Source organism: Cyprinodon variegatus, unplaced genomic scaffold (genome assembly GCF_000732505.1).
Source record: "Cyprinodon variegatus isolate N-32 unplaced genomic scaffold, C_variegatus-1.0 Scaffold174, whole genome shotgun sequence".
In the NCBI taxonomy this organism is placed as follows: Eukaryota; Metazoa; Chordata; class Actinopteri; order Cyprinodontiformes; family Cyprinodontidae; genus Cyprinodon; species Cyprinodon variegatus.
This window is the reverse complement of record NW_015150627.1, coordinates 82,479-106,408: the sequence shown is the minus strand read 5'-3', so window position 1 is coordinate 106,408 and position 23,930 is coordinate 82,479. Positions and strand designations below refer to the sequence as shown.

At 35.6% G+C, this 23,930-nt stretch overlaps 1 protein-coding gene across 1 annotated transcript in view; it reads left to right on the top strand.

The window, feature by feature from the left end:
- The first annotated feature begins 2,722 nt into the window (after window positions 1-2,722).
- Window positions 2,723-23,930, top strand: part of LOC107087123 (chromosome unknown open reading frame, human C3orf70) — a 34,757-nt gene continuing 13,549 nt past the window's right edge. Inside the window, exon 1 of the mRNA XM_015378515.1 lies at window positions 2,723-3,227. Coding sequence (XP_015234001.1) covers window positions 3,044-3,227 — 184 coding nt within the window. The 5' untranslated portion in view covers window positions 2,723-3,043. The remainder of the gene's footprint in view (window positions 3,228-23,930) is intronic.

Genomic DNA, 23,930 nt, shown 5'->3' with positions numbered 1-23,930 from the left:
CCTAAAGAAGAAAGTAGACTCAGAAAACCAAACCTCCAACAAATTAACTATTTGTATGATTCTTTAATGTGTTTTTTGTACCTTTCTGTTGTCCAGCCTGTACTGGGTCATTTAGCTCATTTAGTAATCCATTCCAGTTGTGTAGATGTGATTAACTTTGATTGTCTGTTCTAAAATTACTTTCGATTGCACCATGATGTCTTCCATGGAAATTATTAAAACTCGGTGCTTGCTTTGTTTAAGCTGCACTCATATTTAACAAGTAAATAGGTGTATTTTGTGCACAGTAGGACTAGATTTGATAAAATGTATAAACGTCATAGATAATCTTGCAGATATTTAATCTTGATCAGGTTTGCAATATCAGAATAAGAGCTTAATATATGCTTTACTTTGATTTGAAAACCTGATGAACCCTTTATAAAAAAAAAAAGATCTGGAATGCGGTACTTATTGCAGTTCTGACTGCAAGAACAAACAAAAAAAAAAAGCTGAAAACAATTTAGTTTGTGAAATTCCCAGTGGTTTTACAGCAGGGTGTTTAGATGTGGATTGCTTGTCATTTATATGGAAGGTGACAGTAATGGGAGTGAATTGTTGAGGCTTTAAAACTTATAGCTGCAGCCTCTGCAGAAATATTGAGAAATCTTTTAAATGGAAGACTACAGGAGAGACGGTTCTCCTCTGCCGTTTGGAAATATTCTGAGTTTTTTTTATGCTCATTTAAAATCTGTTAAACATATAGGACTTTTTTAATTATTTTTTTTAATCTAATCATTTATAAATATGGGCCAAATGAAAGCCGAATCGTCAGTTTAATGTATTAATGACATGTTTGACACCATCAAACTCTACATGTGATTTTGGTTGAAATTATTTTCATTTCATTCAGAAATTACATGATTAAACCAAAGACAGTGTTGAATCCTTATACAAACATATACAAAAACATACACATGGGAAAAGACTTGGATTTCTTAGTATTAAAGGCATTTCTACACTAAAACACTCAGAAAAACATTATGTATATGAATGGGGATTTCATTGCTGTGCTATAGATGCCTTGTAAGTCCGGATGATAGGTTTACATAGCCAGTTTTCATCTTTTGCCAGAATTTAATTTTTGTAATATACTTGAAGTTCAAGGCTATGCATCAAGGTACATGGAAGTGGAAATTTGTACTAATAAAATGTGAAAGTATGCTGTAAATACTCATCATGCTGGAAGTTGAAGTTTAATGTCCTTTGCAGCATCTAACAGGTTTTCTTTCCAGACTGTACTGTTTTTACTCTCCTCCATCCTCCCATTAAGCATATTCAAGCTTCCCTATCTCTGCTAAAGAAACTGTCTCCCCACAACATGACTCTGCCACTACCATTTTTCATGTCTGGATGCTGTGTTCAGGGTTAAGTGAGGTATTTGATTTATGTTTTGATCAGAGGGCCCTCTTCCAATTGTTTTCTGTCTCTATTTTGCTTATAGCAACTTTAAAAATGATTTCATAGTTAGTCTTTTATCAAAGGCCAGATTTGTGGAGTGTCGGAGCAATCGCCATCCTGTAAACCGATTCTTTTAATTGCGCTTCAGATCTTTGGAGCTCCCCCAGAGCTAACATGGCCGTTTTGTTTGCTTAAATGATTAATATAACCTATCAACTTGTTTGACGTGCTGAAACAAGTCTCTCTCTAAATGAGATCCTGGATCTGAGATAGCCTGCATATATAAAGGTGAAATCAAAAATAAAAACAGCACCATAAAGAAAACTTGGTTTATTGTTTTATAATCTAATGTTTTCTGAGGTTTTCAGAAAAAAGCAGATTTTAAAAATAAAGCAAGTGGATGCTAAAAGGTGAATATTAAGGGGTGTGTGTGAAAAAGGGGTTTAAACATACTTGCTTTTAAGGGTTGTTATAAATAAAATCGCTGATATTTCCTTTGCATCTTATAGTTATTTTTCTTCTTTGTGTCCATCTGTCATGAAATTCCCAGAAAAAAACACGGTTTTTGGTTGTAAATTGACATTTTTTTGTTATTAATTTCTACTTGTGATGTATTTTGTAAACACGATTATGCCAAATCCTTGAATTAAAGACATACTCTGTGTATTCTTTGTTGTGTGAAATGTTTTGAGTTTTTTTTGTCAGATTCTTTCCATCTTAATGGATGTTTATTATGTTAAGAAAAAAAAATGAAGCTCGTTTCTAGTTTCACTTGGTTCGTTTTCTGCTTGGCCTGCTTCATCAGAGCAGAACAGAGGGAGACTCAGAGCTTTAAAGTGGTTTAGCATAAATCAATGGCTCATTTCAGGTAAATCTCAGTCTGACTTCCAGTCAGCAGCAGCTGTTTTAGAGTTGCCACCTAGCGGCTGGAGAGCAGCTGGAACATTATGGCACACATGCATACATAAATACTTAAATTATATTATTAGTCACATTTTTTTCTGCAGTATTTATTTGATTTATTGCAGAATTCAACAAATGGCACCTGCTTACTTTCCAGGAATGTTGTGTTACTTATATATTCTCTGCAAATCAGGAGAAACCCTGAATAAAGCGACGCTTTTGCAGCCCAGATCTTTAAGGTTTATTGGAGACGATGAATATCACATCCAGACGATGAGCTTTGAAGTTGTCTGAGGAGCTGATGAAAGCCTTTGCTTGTTGTGTTTGAAGTGCGCGCAGCAGCTGGCTTTGTGTCCGTGGGGCTCCTCCCGTTCCTGTGATGAAGTTCAGATGCGCGTCACCAAAGCAGCGCGCACAGCTGAGGAGCTTCCCCGACGCCACACGGCACGAGAGACGGGGAGATGCGTGGATCACGATCACGGGAGCTTGTGGATGTGACACCACCCGTCGTTTGTACTTTCACAGAATGTGTGAGCAGCGTTTGCATGAGTAGCTGACCGAGCTGATCTGGATTCAGAGGACAAAAAAAGCTTCGCTGGCTGCGTGGATCGTGGAAAAACCTCTCTGCTCCAACAGATCTCGTTCTCTTTTCTTTCTTTCTTTTTTTTTTTTTTTTTAACCGAATCCGGGAAATGTTGGCATGGCCACTCCCGGAGCTCATAAGTGTCCGAAGAGTGAGAAGTTGGACGAGGCGCAGGCTTTGGCCAAAAGCTGCGCGGGGAGACCAGACTTCCTGCCGTGTGATGGACTCTCCATCTGCGCGACGCACAGCCACGGGAAGTGCTTCAAACTGCACTGGTGCTGCCACTTGGGCTGGTGTCACTGTAAGTTTGTTTCTGCATGCGCTAATGACCAATCTGGATCAATAGGAATGAAAACTTAGCGTCCATGAAGGATTAAAAAGCTCAATATTTAATCCATGTTCCAACAGGCAGAGGCTGAGCATTTTCCTTTGACTGAAGGGTACATAAAAAAAAAAGAGTAAATATCAAACATGTATTTGAATTTAAAAAAGTGGCAATATAAGTATGTCTCAGTAAATTAGAACAGCTTTAAAAAGGCTGAGTCTTAACACACATAGTAGGTTTTTATGTTTGATGGCAGCTGGTCTGAACTATATGTCCGTTTAAAGCGGACATCATGTATCAGTGGTTATATTTACCTTTATTGGGGTTATAATCTCGAAACTATTTTGATCACAGTATTGCTTTCTGCAGGAAAAAACAAAACAAAAACATTTTTTTGCATGTGTTTCATACAAAATTTTTGCAGGACAATTTTTTTGCGTAAAAGTTTGTTTCTTTTTTATTTTGCATGGCTAAATAAAAGTGTAGGGTAATTGAGCTGTTTTGTTTATTCCGTAAAAGTTTAAAAACAATCCACTGGACTTGGTTTCCAAGGTTTGAAGACGTTTCGCTTCCCCTCCAGAAAGCTTTTTCAATTCAAATGTGAGTATTGCCAACATCACATCTATATGTACGGAAGAGGATTAGGGCCATTGTATTGTTTATTGCAGTATTTAACCTTAGGTTAAAAACAATTTACTTTGACAGGTGAATTACCCACATAATATAGATACGATTCATCACACACATTTGAGCAATATTATTTGATTAAAAAAGACCAAATCTAATTATTACAATTTTGTGGTGCATATATACGGAAGAAGATTAGGGCCACTGAAAAATAAAAAAGTTAACTGATTTTTAAATTTTATTTCAGTTTAATATAGGAGAAAATCCTAATTCTGAGAAAAAAAAGTCGAAATTCTGAGAATCTGAGATTTTTCTCAGAATTCTGAGATTTTTCTCAGAATTCCGACTTTTTTCACAGAATTCCGACTTTTCTCAGAATTCCGACTTTTTTCTCAGAAAACCGACTTTTTTTCTCAGAAAACCCACTTTAATGTGAGAATTCTTATTTTAATCTCAGAATTCCGTCCTTTTTCTCAGAATTCCAAACTTTTTCTTATATTATACAGAAATAAAATTAAAAAAATCTGTTGACTTTTTAAAATTTTTAAGTGGCCCTAATCCTCTTCCGTACATATAGATGTGATGTTGGCAGGAATTTTATTCCAACTTATCTAGAAAAAACATTAATCACAGAGAAGTTATCCTATAGAAAATAAAGTCAACTACAGTAGATATGCACCATTAGACTGTCCCTGTTAATATTTGTTGTTTGTTTTTTTTATAATCAACATAATTTGTTAAAGGTGACTCCCACTTTTGGAAGTAACCTAAATTAAACATATTTGAAAAAATATATGTTTTAAGTGACAAATTATTTATGTTGGTATAAAAAATAGAGCAGTGGAGCAGATATGATAAATAAGACTTTGTTCATCCCCTAATTGAATTATTACAGTAGCAGGCAACAGTGAAGGCCCAATGATGGACCACTCTGTGCTTTTAGCATGAAGAGGTTGATTTCTGGAACTGTGCATTTAAACCACATGCTCTGCTATTGTGGAACCAAAGTGTGCGTGGTTTAAACTCATCTTTTCTCCTGAAATATTTGGATCCTTGAAAAGTACAAAAGATATAACGTTTGTCCAGATCTTGCATAAAATGCCTTCTCAGTTTCAGTCAGTGCTTTAAAAAGAAACAGTTTGAACAGGCTCCTTAAAATTGAATTGTCTGCATAGGATCCTGCTGGGCTGAGATGATGGACTCTGGAAACCCATATTGGGGACCTGCTTTCGTAGAATACCACAGACTTCTGCTTCTGTAGCTATGTTTGCTTTATATTATCACAATCTCACATCTATTTGGAAATGGTGTAAAGAACTGGCTGAGGTGATCAGCGGCATGATACGAAATTTGTGGGATAAGTCATCGTGTCGCGTTCCTTGTCAGGAGCTTACACGTACCAATTTGTAAGCTACCTAAAAGGTTACCTGTGAAGATGCAAGCATATTAGAAAGTGCTCTATGTAAGTCTTTTAATGTAAAAAATGTAGTTGAAGAAAATCACAACACAACGCAGATAGCTTCAGTTTGGATATTGTAATGCAAACCCAAATCAAGACTTTTAGGGGAGATTTAAAAGGTCTGAACTTTAGAAGTACTTTGCTTTATTTTAGTAACCAAAGATGGACAGTAACTATATAATTGCTTGCGTTTAATAACAGTAGAAATTATCAACCATCACCATTTTAAAACGTCAAATCAGAGAAGAAAAGCCCTGAACTATTTCTCCCTGGTTCAAAGTCCGCTAGGAATAATTGATTCTGTTTAATTTGGAACTCAAGGTCTTAGAGTCTAAAGCAATGAGTGATTGGTTGTGTGAATTTTTTACTGTAATGACTTGTTGAGCCCTTTCATCTGTCAGTGTTGGTCTGCCGTGTTTTTATTAAGTCAAGTCATTGCGGTCATGCAACAGGAAATTGTAAAGCTCATTAAGTGCTTATGACTCCAGATAATTATTTAGAGCCATATTTAGAGGGAATTAATTTGCTGCCAGAACTTAACATTTGACTGTTGTTTATTGAGGCAGAGTTGTAATGACTTCACCACCTTTTGTCATTTCAAGTCACAGTGTTGGTCTGAATCTTCTGTAAAATCTAGTCAGTGATGAATGATGCTAAAATTTTATAGAACGCTGAAATCTCTGCTCAACATAATTTTTTTCCTTTTTAATTCTTCATCTATTCTTCAAATATTTATTGGTTGCTTTTGTCCTTCAGCTCTATTTGATGTTATAAAATATCTCTTCCTGTGGGACTGTCGTGCCATTGACAGACTGGCAAGTTCCCAATGAGCTGCTTAGCTGCTGCTGACCATCCTCTGTGGGTTATTTTTGTAAACTTATGATGGAATGACACACTGAAGTCCAAATCAGTTGCTTAAAAGCAGATATGATCAACACCCTCAAACATATAAAATAAAACTGCTTTCTAATGGCTGTTCACTGTAGTGAACACAATGCATTAACAGCTAAAGGATCAGTCTATGTCATCAAAGCTGAAATGTCACCGTCTGTTCTGGTATAAACTAGATATTTTTGGTACCCAAAGCAAATCTGATGCTTCAATATCGTGGCATTAGATCCTGTTTCTTATCGTTACACGATGAACTTATTCTGTCCTGAGACAGAGCACCTTCAATTTTATATCTAACAACACTTCTTTGTCTATCATGAAAAGTCACGTTATTGTTAATGATGTACAGCCTAATGTTCCCTCAAACAGATTTAAATCTTCCAATGGAAAAAACACTTTAAAATGAGTTTTGCTGTCTAAACGGTTGTAGAAGATTAGCTGGAAGGGATTTTTTATGTTCCATATTCTGATTCTGTTTTTTTTTTTTCTGTCTCTGTGACACATTCGTTTTCTTGATACAGTCTGATGACTCTGTCACACAACTGAATCACCACTTTCATTTCTGCTTTTAAAGGCCATGTCTGGTGATTTCGTTATAAAGTCCTAGTCATGTGTTTTATAAAAGTATCCTTTTATATGTTTTCATTATGTGATTTTATATATATATTAAAAAAACTATTTGTAAGCTTATTTAATCTTAATAGTCGCCCACCAGTATTTGGAATGTATTTAGACTCAATATATAATGCTTTTAACACTCAGCAGGAGAGCTAGGGTTTATTATTTCATGCTTGATAAGAACAAAGTTATTTCTCCAAAGTTATTTTTGAAGTTCATAATAGGCAGAGGCTATGTAGCATTGTTCAGGTATACCAATGTTTTAAAAAAATATAGAGACTTTTTTAAACAATAAAATTAATGTGTGTGTACTGAAGTTGCTTTAAACTCCTTTCCAATAATGAAAATAATGATTTTTCTTCCACTCCCAGAAATAAATTTTTTGTTGTAGTGGTTTTATTACTTTTTTAAGGAGGAGAAAATAACTGAGTTTTCCCTAGCGGTATGGAGTATAGAGTAGTTCACTGCTGGCCCTCTCCCACCTATTGCTTAACACCAACCCTTCAATTCCTCACAAATGTGTCTCACCGCCCCCTGGTTTGCAAAAAAGTTTAATAAATTTAAAATATTCTTTCAGTTATGAAAAATATGGTCACGTCATGGTTAGAGGAGTGGCAGCCTAGTAGTTAAGACATAGAGCTTGGAATCCTGAAGTTTTAATTTCGAGCCCCAGTCCCACAAACTGCTACTCTGGGTCTCTTAGCAAGTCCCTTAACCCCACACTGCTCCACTGAAGCCCCACGATGCCAGCTCACTGCTTCCCAAGGGGGTAGGTTAAATGCAGAGGTGAATTTCTTCAATGTGAGATCAATAAAGTTCAATTATTATTATGTAAGGAAGATAAATGTGAGCCATGCATTTATGTTATAAAGTTATGCTGTTCAAATTTTACAGTTGATTGATTCAGCAAAGTTATTAGATAAGTTATTAATTTATCTGAGAAAGCATTCTACAAAGAAAGCCTTTATTCCGTCATTGTTCAGTTTCTTTTTTAAATTATCTTTGTTAGAAACATGCAGCTTCAAATAAACAATTTCCACTCTTTTCTGATTTTGAGCACTGTCTGTGGTTTTCCATCCTCTTGTTTGCTTGACCTTGAACTTAGTCTGAAGATATTCTACTCGTCCCCCTTGACAAAACATCAGACCCCGGACAACATGTCTGTTTCTTTGTGCTGTCCCTAATTTATCCCCATCTCAATCCAGCTGCCCCGAAAATCCTCAGATCAGTGTAAAACACAATCACCATCTCCTCTGCAGCAGCCACACAGGGGCTTACAGCGTGCAGCCGCACAAGTCACATTGTAATCTTTTTGCTGTGTAATCGTGGGATTTCAGATTTCCCCTACCTCCCTTCCAGAATGAGCCATGCGATTTTGAAATATTAGATGTGACAGAAATATGATGAATCCCTTCCAGTGTCTATTGCAGTCTACAGAAAACATTTAGAAAGCCATGCAAAGCCAATTCAGTGTTTGTTTATGTGTGAGCATTCAGACTTGCCCCTCCCTTTTGGCAAAAAAATTTGCTGCAAAACGGCTAAAGAAAACCGATTTATTTAATTTGACTAGTGTGCCTTCTAAAGATATTCATACTCCTTGAGCATTCTCATATTTTGGGAGAATAAAGCTGATTTTGTGGTGATTACAGGTATTGGGAATTGTATGAAAAAATTACTTGAACAGCACATATAGTTTCCAAATTTAAAGAAGCAGACATTAGAAAGTTGTCATTTTTGTCCCAGCACTGTCAAATTGGATTGAAGGCATTAGTGAATATCAGTTTTCAAGACTTTAACTAGGCCATTCTAACATATAGATATGCTTTGAAGTAAACCACTCCAATGTAGCTCCCATTGTATGTTGGAGCTAAAGTAGAATTTCTTTAGCAGCCTTTAACAGATTTTCTTTCACTATTACCTGGCTTTTAGATCTGTACATATCCCATAAACACACACACACACACGGGTGTGTATATGTGTGTGTATATGTAGGTATTTACTTTTTTATTATTTTTCTAGTACCTAGAGCATTTGGACAAAAGCAATAAAGTAACATTTTGATCTCATCTGATCATAAACACCTTCCATTTTTGGTTGTATCCAATTGCCTAATAACAAACCTTTAAATGACAATATTGTCCTTATTTCTTTAAGCAGTTAAGTTTTTTTTTTTTAATGACTAATGGTTCTGTTGTGATGCAGCTTCTTCCGATTTAGCCTTTCGATTGAGTTTCTGAGAACAGACAAGTCTTGGTATGTTTCTGTTATCTCTGTTCAATTTTCAAGATGATTGATATTGAATAGACAGTGCTCTTTGGGATGTTCAATATTGTAAATTATTGTATTTAGGGGTAACGTATAGTGTTTCGCCAATGCCCTTTTTTGGCCACGATACTTGATACTTGGCTGTGCAGTATTGGCGGATACCGATACCATCTGTTTGAAATTGATGTGTGTGTGTGTATATATGAAGAACTACATACTACTTGGATGTAAAATAATCGCCATCATGGCTTTGTCAGGCTGCTGCCTTCCTTTGTGAAGCAGGAAAAATACTAATACAAACTGAATCCAGTAGAACTTTTTATTGCCTGCCTGGAATGAGTGACAATAGTTGAATAAACTTTTGGATCTCAAAATGGTATCGGTGCCCCATTTGTTGGTACTTGTCGATACCGATACCACCCATTTAGTGCTGGATAGGGGCCCCGCCCGATACTGGTATTGGTATTGGTGCAACGCTAGTAACATATCAAAGGTGTTTGATTTACAAAGTTTTATATTGTTTGGAGCTGCGCAAACAATGGGGCACAATGATAAATAAAGACTTCTGTTTTTGTTTCAGTTGAAAACCAAATTAACCTTTTCTTCCACACCACTTATATTCACTGCACGGTATTGGTCTATCACATAAACCCTGATTTAATGCATTAAAGTTTGTAGTTGAAATGTGGATAAAAAGGAAAATGAAAGGGAAATGAAATTCTTTGCAAGACATTTCTTCATTTAGCTGCAGGCAAAATAATAATGATAAAGTTTCTCACCTTCACATCAATCTCCACTTCCACTCTCAGCTTCACTGTGCAGGACAGTCATGCATCATCAGTGGAAATAAACCATCTTTGGCTGCTGAATCAGACAGAACCAGGGCGCCCACTGAGAAAACTGTACGACGCTGCTTTCTCTGCTCGCCTCAGCTTGGCTCACTTCCTTCTTCTCTCCAGCAAAGCATAGTAATGCTGAATTCAAAAGAGCAGAACTCTGTGGCGGCCCTGTATCTTGCCACATTTTTTTTTTTTTTTACATTTTGAATGCGCCAGCAGCTGCTGCCTGTTAGTATGAAGTTGTTCTAAAAGCTGATAATTGTTCGTCCACCATGGGGAGCCTTGCTGGACTGCTTTTTTAATTACATTTTTAATAGGTTTTCAGGAAAACAAACAAAAAGGTCACTTTGCTCAGCGATTATGTCCTCAAACACAAATGACTACCATTATCTAGAAACGGCATGGGGCCGTGATTACCTGTGACTTAATTCCTTCTTCTATTTCCCATCCGCCTGCTGAAAACTGAGCAACACCCGAATGCTGCTTTGTATTTTTTATCTGTTTAAATGCAGTTTTTTTTTTTGGCTGAGAAAACGGAGGAAAGAAACAGAATTGGATGTAGGTGGAGGCAGTGTTCCCAGCTGGTGACAACAACATCAGTCCAAGCCTCTCATTAGCAGTAATTAGCTGTGTTTAGTGTCACCGCCAATATGTCACATCTGATGGCTGCCTTTGCTCGTAACATCACTGGAACCACCTGGTCTTATTTCTTTTTTTCTCTTCCTCTCACTTAATCCTTCTTTAACTGATTACACTCGCCAAACAGAGTGATGAATTGCTCATTAACAAAGTCTATCAGAGGCCATAATGAGCACTGAACAGTCTTGTCAGTCTGCTTGTTCCTTGTCAGCACCAATTTTCTGATGCTGGAACATGTTCTCTTATGTTGATACAGGGAAGTGGGATCTCTCTCTCAGATTATCTCAGCAGTCGCATCTGCTAAGTTGACGACTTGCAAGTTGCAGCTATCCTATAGTGAAACGTGAAAGTTTACTTCGTGTTCCTTCTCTCCAGTGCAGTTTGATCTGCTGACTGATTCTGAATCATAAACCGCTCCTCCTTTCGTTAAAAGAGCTCTAACGGGACCTATGGGGAGGTTTTTGACTGATTGTCAGGGTTTCCAAACCACAGCTCCTTCAATCATTTTAATTGCAGCTCTGTTGGTGATAGAAACAGAGCAGGACCAAGAAAGGAAGCTGGTCTAGATATTACACCATATGCCTTTTTTGAGTTAGTCCTTCCACTGCAGCACAGTTAATAAAACACAAGAAAAAGAGCTTTGCTTTTATACCCTACGGATATAGAAACTTAACATGTTTATAAGCGAGAGAAGGTGTAGGCTTTTAGCCTCCTGCCAAAGGCCATTTGTAACAAACTGATGCTGTATATCACCCAGAGCTGCCCATTCCCATTGTGAAACATGGTGACGGCAGAATAGTGCTGTGGGAAGGATTCTTTCTTATAGATAAGGGAACTGTTCAGGTTTGAGGAGGATATAGATGGAGCTAAATGCAGGCTGAACTCAAATGAAACCCCTTACCACCTACTGGAAAAGGAACGCTGCGGATAATCAGCTAAGTTATAATGGGATTATTTAGATCAAAGCATATTGTTAGTTAGAACGGTCTTTTCAAAGTCCAGGCATACATTGAATGGTGTGTTAAGCATTTAAACATAAGTTAGAAACCTATAAGCTTGGTAGCTTAAGGCTTCCTCTCTTTCTGCTTTTAAAACTGTTTCTGTAAGACTTTGTTTGACATTACTTGTTTTAGCTGATTTAATTGTTTTGAAGTTTTGATGTATGTTTTTTATTATGTGATTGAAGTATACAGGGATTCGGAACAATTTGCTTCAGGTGTGCTTATTTTAAAGTAATTTATATATAAAGGGTAGAAGGAGATTTGGAAATATATAGTAAGCCAGCTAAATCTATCTTACCAAACCTCAGTAACCTCCTTTAGCATCCATCAAGCTTCATATGGCCTTTTCCTTACTGGATAATGGGAATTGTAGTTTTAAGGCAACTGAGTGACGTCAGTGCAAAGGAGGAAACAAATGAATACTCACAGTTTATTAAAAAATACATTCTCACCCCACATAGAAAATTGCAAAAGTGTTTGTATGCACAAAGCAGATCTTCAAAGATGCAAATAAGCATGCAGGAAGCATTATGTTTTATTTTCTTCTACTTTTGTTCTTCTTCTACTTTTGTTTTTGTAGCCATTTGAAATAAGCTACAAGGTTTAGTGTTAATATTATTTTGTTTTACCGATATTCTTTTAACAGTTTTCATTACCTCAATCTCAATGGCTGTGTACCTCATCTTTCTTTTATGGCCCATCTCAAACTACGTAATCTGCTTGTTTTAATTGTTGGAACCAAATCGGTTTGCACGCCCTCTCATTTGCGCAACAATCTTTGTAGATCATTAACAACATCCCCACTTATTATACACACTAGAAAAAATGCACATGTGAACATGTTGTATTTTGATAATACCGTTTCTATTAGACTTGGGCTCCAGGATTACAAAGTAATATCTCTTGACACCTTAACACAGATGGTTGTCACACTTTTAAGATTTGTATTTGTAAGTTTCAGTCATATAATTTTTCTTCACATTTCACAATTGTGCACCTCAATATTTTGGATAGGGCTGTAGTTCTAAAGGAGATGAGAACCGTTTTACAATTATTTAGATTTTCTTTTTAATTTCTTCAGTATTAGATGTTTTCATGGATAGGGTCAGAATGGAGGTGGTCTTAATCTGTCAATAGATGGTACATAAATTAGAGCCTAAGCACACAGAATGGTCTGTAAGATCCCTATAGATTGTGTTAAAGACCTTTTACCGACCAGTATTGGCAGGAAGATTTAATTTAGTGACCTTTTTCTTAAATTAAGTCTAATTAGAAGAAATAAAAATGTTTCTTTTGACTGATGATACCTGGGAGGGATTTATAATCAGAAAGACCCTTTTAAGGTTTTGTTTTTTAAAGAAAATTTGAGCTAATCATTAAATAATGTTGGTCCTGGGTTATCCAATGGTAGACTCTTCTAAAGAGAAATAATAGCTAATCTTATCATGAATAGAGAAAGCTTGTTGAGCATATTTATTAATTATGCATTATGTATTTGCTGTTACAACTTTGTTTTGCCAGTGGGTCAGTACAAAAGTTTTTGGTAACACCTCTCAGGGCTGAAGCATACAGAGAGGGATCGTGAACCATTCTTCTTGGATCTCTCTATTCTTATGCTTTCCTCTCTTTTGCACTACCCACAGGTTTTCTATATTAGTTTTTTTTTTTCTCAGTGATGACCCATTTTCAGCTTTTTAGTTACAATTGCATGGTATTTCAAAAGATGCATAACCCTATTTGGTTTAATAAAGTTTCCGGGGCCTTTAGAAATTAGACAGACCCACACCTTTGCACATCCTCCGTCATTCTTAACAATAGAAATTCTTTTCCAAAAATTCATGTTTTTCCTTATGTCAAGCTCACTTGGAGCACTTTTAACAAAAAAAAGCCTGCTATTAAGGTGTGTCTGTACTTCTCATTAGTGTAGAAATTTGTCATTTCACTAAATGGTGGCAACCACAACAACAAAGCTGGACATTTGACTCTTAATAAGAACAAAACAAGTAAAAAGTTCATAAGTCCTTCTAGGTCAGTTCAACTGCAGCATTTCTTTTTAACACTGGTCATACAATAAATATGTCCAGATCATGTGTGAAGAAATAGCTGCCAGAACTCCTGAACTAGGGCCACAGGAACAGAATTGTGTCATTTTTGTTCTTGCAGAACTGGGTGAAAGATAAAAGCCTAATAGTTGTTAATTATGTATAAGCTTTTGGTCTCATCTCTTTGAAACACATGACTTTAATGTATGTCTGAGTAAATCTTCCATGAGATATGGTTTATGAAAAGGCTTTTGTTGGCATCTGATGATTAAGGTGCAATAAAAAGGTTTCCAGTGACGGTTTTACATATTATCCCTATGGCGGTGCATTCAGAAATGATACAAAGCAATGCGACTGATGTATTTATAGTGCTGCGACAGCCATTATTTTGGTAATTGCAGTGACACCTAAGATGGATGCAAAGCGTCGGTATGATGGAAAAGTTGTAAAAATCTATACGTTTGTGTAGGGTGATGGAGCGGAACAGACTTATGTTTTTTTTTTTCAATCAAAGTGGAAGATAGAAAAATGTACTGTATGTTTATCTTTTATTAACATTTTCTTAGTATAAAGTATGGAATAATCTTAAGAGGTTTTTGGGTGGCTTTTTAAAAAGCTGATTTAGTTTCATTCATTCATCCTCTTCCTGTAGCTCTAGAGCGGGACACAGCCAGCTGCATCTTGCACCAATCATCTGTTATCAGCTTCCTTGGCTCAAGAGCAGGGCATAAAACCAGCCACCATGCTTTGTTGCACTCTTTGGTCGGGTTCTTGCTCTGATCTACCACTGTCCTCCAATCTCCAGCTGTACATGTTGTTAGCTTCCAAAACAGGCCCTGGCTACTCGCCGCTTCTCCCCTGCTCTGGTGCATCTCTGTTGGGATTCTTGCCCTNTTTAAGGTTTTGTTTTTTAAAGAAAATTTGAGCTAATCATTAAATAATGTTGGTCCTGGGTTATCCAATGGTAGTCTCTTGTAAAGAGAAGTAATAGCTAATCTTATCATGAACAGAGAAAACTTGTTGAGCATATTTATTAATTATGCATTATGTATTTGCTGTTACAACTTTGTTTTGCCAGTGGGTCAGTACAAAAGTTTTTGGTAACACCTCTCAGGGCTGAAGCATACAGAGAGGGATCGTGAACCATTCTTCTTGGATCTCTCTATTCTTATGCTTTCCTCTCTTTTGCACTACCCACAGGTTTTCTCAGTGATGACCCATTTTCAGCTTTTTAGTTACAATTGCATGGTATTTCAAAAGATGCATAACCCTATTTGGTTTAATAAAGTTTCCGGGGCCTTTAGAAATTAGACAGACCCACACCTTTGCACATCCTCCGTCATTCTTAACAATAGAAATTCTTTTCCAAAAATTCATGTTTTTCCTTATGTCAAGCTCACTTGGAGCACTTTTAACAAAAAAAAGCCTGCTATTAAGGTGTGTCTGTACTTCTCATTAGTGTAGAAATTTGTCATTTCACTAAATGGTGGCAACCACAACAACAAAGCTGGACATTTGACTCTTAATAAGAACAAAACAAGTAAAACGTTCATAAGTCCTTCTAGGTCAGTTCAACTGCAGCATTTCTTTTTAACACTGGTCATACAATAAATATGTCCAGATCATGTGTGAAGAAATAGCTGCCAGAACTCCTGAACTAGGGCCACAGGAATAGAATTGTGTCATTTTTGTTCTTGCGGAACTGGGTGAAAGATAAAAGCCTAATAGTTGTTAATTATGTATAAGCTTTTGGTCTCATCTCTTTGAAACACATGACTTTAATGTATGTCTGAGTAATTCTTCCATGAGATATGGTTTATGAAAAGGCTTTTGTTGGCATCTGATGATTAAGGTGCAATAAAAAGGTTTCCAGTGACGGTTTTACATATTATCCCTATGGCGGTGCATTCAGAAATGATACAAAGCAATGCGACTGATGTATTTATAGTGCTGCGACAGCCATTATTTTGGTAATTGCAGTGACACCTAAGATGGATGCAAAGCGTCGGTATGATGGAAAAGTTGTAAAAATCTATACGTTTGTGTAGGGTGATGGAGCGGAACAGACTTATGTTTTTTTTTTTCAATCAAAGTGGAAGATAGAAAAATGTACTGTATGTTTATCTTTTATTAACATTTTCTTAGTATAAAGTATGGAATAATCTTAAGAGGTTTTTGGGTGGCTTTTTAAAAAGCTGATTTAGTTTCATTCATTCATCCTCTTCCTGTAGCTCTAGAGCGGGACACAGCCAGCTGCATCTTGCACCAATCATCTGTTATCAGCTTCCTTGGCTCAAGAGCAGGGCATAAAACCAGCCACCATGCTTTGTTGCACTCTTTGGTCGGGTTCTTGCTCTGATCTACCACTGTCCTCCAATCTCCAGCTGTACATGTTGTTAGCTTCCAAAACAGGCCCTGGCTACTCGCCGCTTCTCCCCTGCTCTGGTGCATCTCTGTTGGGATTCTTGCCCTAATCTCCCCCTACTGCTTTCTGAGCTCCAGGATGCCGCCTCACCTTACCTCTGTTGTCTGGGGGATCCTCCCCCAAAATGGTGTAGGTTCAGGTCCTGGAAAACAGAAAAACCAAATAAAGTGACCGTGATCCAGGTGTAGCTTAAACCTGGACTCTCTGAAATAGGAGCATTCCTGGAGAATATCTCTGGACACTGGTGCCGCTGTTCAGCTTCCCATAATGAATAAATAATAGTGGCCAGGTCAGTAGAATCCATTTCCACCATGCGTGCAGCAGATTGAATCTGCTTCTAATTTTTCAGTTTCAGCCAAGAAATTTAATTTCAATTCAATTAAATACTTTATTAATGCCAAAGGGAAATTAAATAATAAAAAAATGAAAGTGAAAGAAAATAACTCAGTGCATCCTTACTCATAACATTGTTGATAGGATAAACTTTAGTTTCCATCCATCCTTTTTTGTCTCCAGAACTTTTTGCTATTTCTCTGACTTTAGATAAAGGCATTTCTAGGTGAGCAGCTACTATCTTATTGCAGTTAGATGACTTGTGAAGATCCTCACACTACTTCAATTTAATGGCATGTATATTATCTTTGGCATTTTGTTGACAGGAGAAATTGCTTTTTATTGTGCTATATATATATATATATATATCTCAGGATACCTTGGACATTTTAAATACATCAAAAAGCTGTAGCAGGTCTGCTGCTCAACCTCAATGTGTTGTATTAAAGGTGCTGAAAGCCCAAACTAGTTCAGAAGCAAACAAAAGATTTTAGCACAATTGATCTACAAGATTTCCCTTTAATGTGAACTTTTAGTCACAGAGACCTTCATCAGAGTGTGCAGAATAAGCAGATGATGACGATAATGTATGTATATATTATTAATATATATAATGATAAAGAGCAGGTAGATAAAAAAAACAAAAAACAAATTAGTCCTGCCCTAATCATTTAATAAGCAATCAACTGGTAAAAGTAAAGCAGTCTTGAATTTGTAGTTCTTAAGGCTCTAGCCATAAAGACTAAATACAGAAGCCCACAAAATGATTTATCACTGTGAAAAAAGAGAGACAAAAACAATAAAAGTACCTTTCAAACTCAATGTGTACATAGGGTTTAGGAGAATAATTCTGAATAAGAAATCGATCTCCAGATCAACAAGAAAAAAGAACTAAACCAATAGAGTCCTATGGGGGACTACAGATTCTGCACAAAGACAAAGAGTAAAGAAATATGCTGAATTACAGCATAACAATCATTTAAGCTTTTAGATTAAAGAACATTTAAATTATTGATACAAAAAGACAGTATTTTGTATCAGTTCCTTTATGATATGTGATTATTCTGCCATGACATAATTTAACCATATAACATAATTTATGTCCAAGAAAGAAACATGTTTATATTTTGCCGAGATCAAGAGTGTGGAATTCTTTTGTTTCTCAATTAAATAAGAAAAAGTATACATTGAAAAAGAACTGAAATTACATGCTTTCAACTATGGCACTTGTGGTTTTCTGAAAAACAATCATTATTTTATATAGGATAGGATTTATGTTCCCTAAAAAATTAATGTGTTAAATTAAATGTTGTATTTTTCAACATTTTTCACTATGTGGCTATGAAAACTCTTTACCAGGGGTGCCACTAGATGTGAAGGTTGAAGTAGATTGTTCTGATGTCAGCTGAGTTGCATCATATGTGCAGATAGAAAGAAAGGTGAAATAATCGGATTTCTGCTCTCCGCTTATCACCCTATAAGCTGCCATGACCTTAATTTCTGATAAAATTTCATTTTTTTCCAACACTTTTGAGCAGGTTGGAAAAAAAAGGCTTTGTTGTTTTTTTTCTTTTTGCTGCATAACATATTTTAAAAAGAAAGATTGTGGAATATCGTGCACCTGTCATAGTCAGTGGTTGGCTTGACAGTAGGAAAGGCTAACAGACAATAACAAATTTTTCGACGGCAGGTAATAAACATTGAGGAAAACAAGAAATAATCTATATACTTTATTTTTTAATGTTATTGCTTGATTGCAAAAATATTTGCAGAATAAGGAAGAAAATGCTCCGACTGTTTGTGCTCTTCACATCTTCCAGCAACATCAAATTATGTTGTTACAGTAACTGTGCCTTCTCTGCTACAAGCCAGAGCTTTCTGGGTAGTAGTTTCTATATATAGCCACACACATCTTTGCCTGCATGCGCGCTGCCTTTATAGTAATCATGAACAAACAGGGACAACAAACAGCATTAGAAAAACCCAACAACAATAAAACCCACGCATGTACTAAAGAACTGTGTGATGATGAAGTGGTTAATTCCTCACAAAAAGGAGAAGAGCTGACCAGTAAATAGGCTCCACTTTTAGAATATAAAGAAGGTTTTTCTGGCTAAACCCTGTCAGATCTCCCCTGCTGGTTTAATACAGGCTCCACTATTACTTCTGTTTTGTTACCCACTCTTCAAACCTTCCTGGAGCTACAAAAGAGACAAACACAACTTACCTGCATTTAAAATAAATTGATATATAAATGGTGGGTTTTCAATCTTCTTATGGAATGTATTTCAGGGTTTTGAGCCCATGATATAAAGCAAATTTGACGCAAAGTGATCAAAAGAGTGAGTCGCATACGCAGAGACAGAAAAATGGACTCCTGCTAGAGAGGGGGAGATCTTTTTAAATTTAAAAACATTTTGAAAAAAATATTAGTTTGATATGCCAAACCCAGGTTTAGAAGTCCAGAACTGATTTTTCTTTAAAAAACCGGTAGGAAAAAAAATCTTAAATAAGTGTGGAGAACTAAACCTTATGTTCAAATACAAAACGACTAAATAGTCTGGGTTAAATATTGTGCTAGCTGCATTTTTCCTGCTATTGACTGATCCAACATTGGTTTTTCAGCCTTTTGCAAGCTATTATTTTAGACCATCTTTGCACTAATTTGATGTAAAATGCTTCGAAATATTATTGGTTTTTGTCTGGGAATGTAACAATGAGCCAAGAAAAACAAAATTATAGTAGTCTTTAATATTTCTTTTACACACAAAAACAGTTTTATTTTGAAAACAATGCTTTGGAAAATAATTGCATGACTACTATTTCAATGAAAAAAAAGTAACACTCGCATTGCCTTTGTAAAAAGGAGTAGGAAAATTAGCATCATAACAAAATGCCCTTTGAACAAGCGGATTATCCTGAGATAAAAAAAAAAAGATAACAATCAAACCTGTAATGCTTAAAAACACCATAACAGACAATATGGTTGGGAATATTTTTTGCATTGTTGGATATTTTATGTTTTGTTGGTTTAAGGAGAGCATCAATAACTGCCATGTTACTGCATCAAAATAGGGTTGATTGCAGTCAGTTAGCACTACAGTTGCTCCTCCAAATGAAAATGAACTAATTAGGTAAGCTTTTTATCATTTCCAGTATTTTATTTTTAGAGCTCAATATTTGCTTTTGTTTGGCTCAGATTTAATTCGATAATGGCCCAAAAGAGTGTTGACAGTTTCTAAAAACTATTAATCAGTTTTGTTGTTATAAAGAATAAATACAGCAAAACAATATTATCTGAAGTCAAGATTGTACCCTAATCCATACTAGTTCCAAACTGCAGCAGACATAGCAAATCAACACTCTTTTCAGTTTTCCTTTAGTAGAAGTTTTTCTTTTCTACTGCCTCCTTCTGCTCGGCTTGTCAGTCTTCATTCCCTCCTGGTGGAGTGAAGGAGCTGTGTGCCCAGCACAACAAGTTCTACTTGGACCATAATGAATTTGTTTTTGAGCTGCCAAGTTCCATCAGTGCATAATTCATTCTCATTTCATTCCATCAGAATTTACCTCCTCCCTATTTTTGTTGGTAAATGTTAGCAGTAAAATGGTCCATAGGAAACAAAGGGAATGATGCATCACAACAGCTTCAACATTTTTAATGAGTTCAAGACTGACCTGTATTCAGTTTTCATTAAAAGAATTAGAAATAAAAATTTTATGAATGTTTAATATTCTGCTGCACATTAAAGGGGTAAACTTTATGATGGTTTAAAGTAGGAAGCTTTGGTGTCTCAAAGGAGATTGCAGTTTGTTTTATTGCAGGGTTTCATTCACTGCAGTTACTTGTGTTGTTCAGCTGTTAAGCAAAAAAGGGGCTGTAGGGCAAGCAAGAAAAGCTTGGGGTAGAAGTGTATTATGCATGGGAAGAACTTGGTTTATGGAGCTCACAGGAAAATGTCTGTGTGAAGAAAACAGGAGAGGAGTCTCACATTATGCTGGGTCAGAGCGTCATCCTGGTTGAAACCTGAAACTTGTGTTGCTGCCCTTCCTGCAGCCTCTTTGTTGAAAAGATTTTAGCAGCGGATGTTTCTGCAGACCTTATCTTCCTGCCGACAGGGGAGATTTAGCACGCCTAACAACTAATATATATTTTTAGGTTTTAAAAAAGAGCAGCTTTGAATAGTTGATATTTAGTTTGCACATAAATAATGCTGAGATCTTAAACTTATGGAACTACTTCTATATTTGTTTTTCTGTTTTTTTTTTTTTTCTTACATATTGAGCTTGTTTACATTTCCAGCTTCAGCCTGTAGGCAGACGGAAAAGTGAATAGAGTGATGTTGGAGCTCTATAATGGAAAGTGGGAGAGACAAATGAGTGGTCCATAATATTTTCCGGAAACTCTACCTTTTCCATTAAAGCATAGAAAGCAGCTTGCAGCTAGCCACAAGCCCAGGAGGGAGGAGAAGCGACATGCAAGCTGGAGATGTACCCTAACAAAAGAATAATCCACCACCTCCTCTGGGGACGAGCTGCTGCCCTCCCACTTCCCTTTTAACCTCTTTAACTCTTCTGTTTTTTTTTCTTGGTATAAGGCTGCAAAGTTATTTTCTATACTATAAAAATCATGCAGTGCAAAAAGCTTACATCTTTAATAGCGTTGTATTTATAAAGCTGTGCAGTCATGTGAAAAAATAGGATACCATATGAACAGAGATGGGAAGTAACGAAGTACAAATACTTCGTTACTGTACTCAAGTAGATTTTTCTAATATTTTTACTTTACTTTACTACTTATTTTTATGGCGACTTTTTACTTCTACTCCTTACATTTTTACACAAATATCTGTACTTTCTACACCTTACATTTTAAAAAATGGTCTCGTTACTTTAGTTTTGAATCATTTCAATGGAGTTACCGTTATTATTTTTCACGTCATCAATACCAAATTCAATCTAATTGGATGGGAATCTACGTTGCATTTGACGCACCACTACAAGATGAATCGACAGATTCGGCGGTATTCATTGGCGGCAAATCATTGCAGCTTGGTGGCGGTGGCGTTAGCATAGTAGCATGGACGACGAGATGATTGAAAATGAACACAACGGAGATCTAGTCCTATTGGCAGACATCCATTTAAAATGTAGGCAACGGCATGAAAAAAGTGGTTTCTACTTTTACTTTTATACTTTAAGTAAATTTGCAAGCCTGTACTTTGTTACTTTTACTTGAGTAAAGAAGTTTAATCAGTACTTCCACTTTTACCAGAGTATTTTTTAACACAAGTATCTGTACTTTTACTCAAGTACGGAAAGTGAGTACTTTTGCCATCTCTGCATATGAAGTACTGAGCTCTTCAAAGCAATAAATCCTCATTTATCAATATCCCAACCCCTTTTAATTATCCTTTGAATCCGACTGAGTGATTTCATTTTAAACACCAAAAATGTGCTGGAGATGCACCGATCCAATATTTAGAATCGGATGTCAGTTCTGATATTGATTAATAAGCTGGATCGGATAGCTGATGAACGACGCCAATCCAGCATTCCGATCCAGTCATCCAGTCATGGCAGTTACAGCACCCTAGTGACTGCAATTTTAGTTGAAAATTATAGCTTTCATTTCTTACCTTTTTTATTTATTTTATTTTCTTTAACAATGTTTATGTGAGACATGATGACTTTACTCGCATGTCGAGGTATACAGTTATTTAATTCAACAGTAGGATCGGATCAGCCAATAAGCTCAGCCTAAGCATCAGTTTTAGATTTTGGGAAAAATGGATCTGTGCATCTCTAAAGTATACCCTGTTATTTATATTACATGCTTCTGTTTTGACATTCTTTTGACAAAAAAAAAAAGTAGAAAATTCCAAAAAATGTGAAGATGTGCTTAATTTGAGCAAGTAAATAAAATGATCTGCTTTTGGAATTATTTTTATTGTCCTTAAAATAAGGTACTTAGATAATACACACATGAGATAACAATGTTCTTTTTTGTTTTTAATGTAATTAATTCTGTCATTGGCTAAGTCTTTCTTGCTCAAACCAAAAATAAATACACTATTTTTAAGAACAATTGGGCCTGCTTGTATTTCAATGTTTACAGTGTAAAGGCTAACTTTACTTTTTTTTTTTATGTTTTCCTTTTATGTTTACAGTGTAAAGGCTTTTTTTTTTTTCCTCTCATAAATACTTTTTTATTTTATTTTTTTACATAAAGCAGAGTGGCCTATTTTATTTTTACAGAACTCTTGAAATCCATTACCAGGCTAAACAAATTAGGTCAAAACAAAGCATACCCTTTATGAGATACTAATTATGCTTCATTCATGCTCAGCAGATGTGGTAAGTTTGTGTATATTTTTAGCCATTATAAAAAGTAATTCATTTTAAGAGGGTCCTAATTGGTACTTTATTGTTTAATTATGTTTTCCAGAAAAGGTCAGTAGATCTTTCCATAGTTTTGCTGTTTATTTATATTCCTTTTTTGCATCCTTAAAGCTTTAAACCAAAATAAATAAGTAAAATAATTCTAAATGACCGGTTATGTTGGAAAAACTCTCAAGCTTATATAAGATGTCCTTATTTTTCACAACAAGGAGGTCTTTGCTTTTTTTTTTTTTTTTGGTCCCCCCCCTTCATAGATGCTTTTAGCTTCATTTAATTATGATGTGATGAAAGGTTGTTTCAGTTCTTGTTGAAAGTGTAACTTGTTCTGCAGGTGGTGTAATGAGTCCACCAGCTGAACAAAAATCATGTCTGCATTTGAAGAGCACTGAAACATTTGACATTTACAGTTAATGGCAAAAATTGCAATTTTCTTTTTGTTGCATGCATGAAAATGTTCTGTAATGTCACAATTTTGTTAAAGCTTTGTCAGTTTTCTGCATAAAGAAAACACAAAACAATTATGTTTTTGAAATAAAACAGCAATATTTTTTATGTTATTTTGAGCAAAACTTTATTTAAAAAAATTTATTTGGTATTAGACTTGCGATTAAAGCCAAATAAACTAACTTTCATACACCAACACTGTTGCTTTTTGAATACTGATAATGACATTAATGAGGCACAACATTAGAAATGTAACATATATTATATATATATAACATAACAATAGTTCATTCAAATTATCCCATACAATCTATGCAGGACTAAAGTTTTTAATTCCTGCTCTCCATACTATTTGTTAAAAGAAGGCAATGAAATGGAAAATATCAGTTACTTCAGTTCGGTTAGTATTTAAACACAGTGTAATGGGGCTTCATGAAAGGTCCATACGTCTTTTCTTTAGTTTCATCATTTTGGTCCATACAGCTTTTTAAAGGCTGGTGTCAACCCAATGTTACTTGGATGTAAAGCATGAAAGTAAAATACCTGAAATATGATGGAAAACCAAATATCAGATCATTTACAGTTGCAATATTACAGATCAACAATCCAATATATTGTGCTCCTCTATTACGGTATTAACATTTTGGAATATATATATATATATATATATATATATATATATATATATATATATATA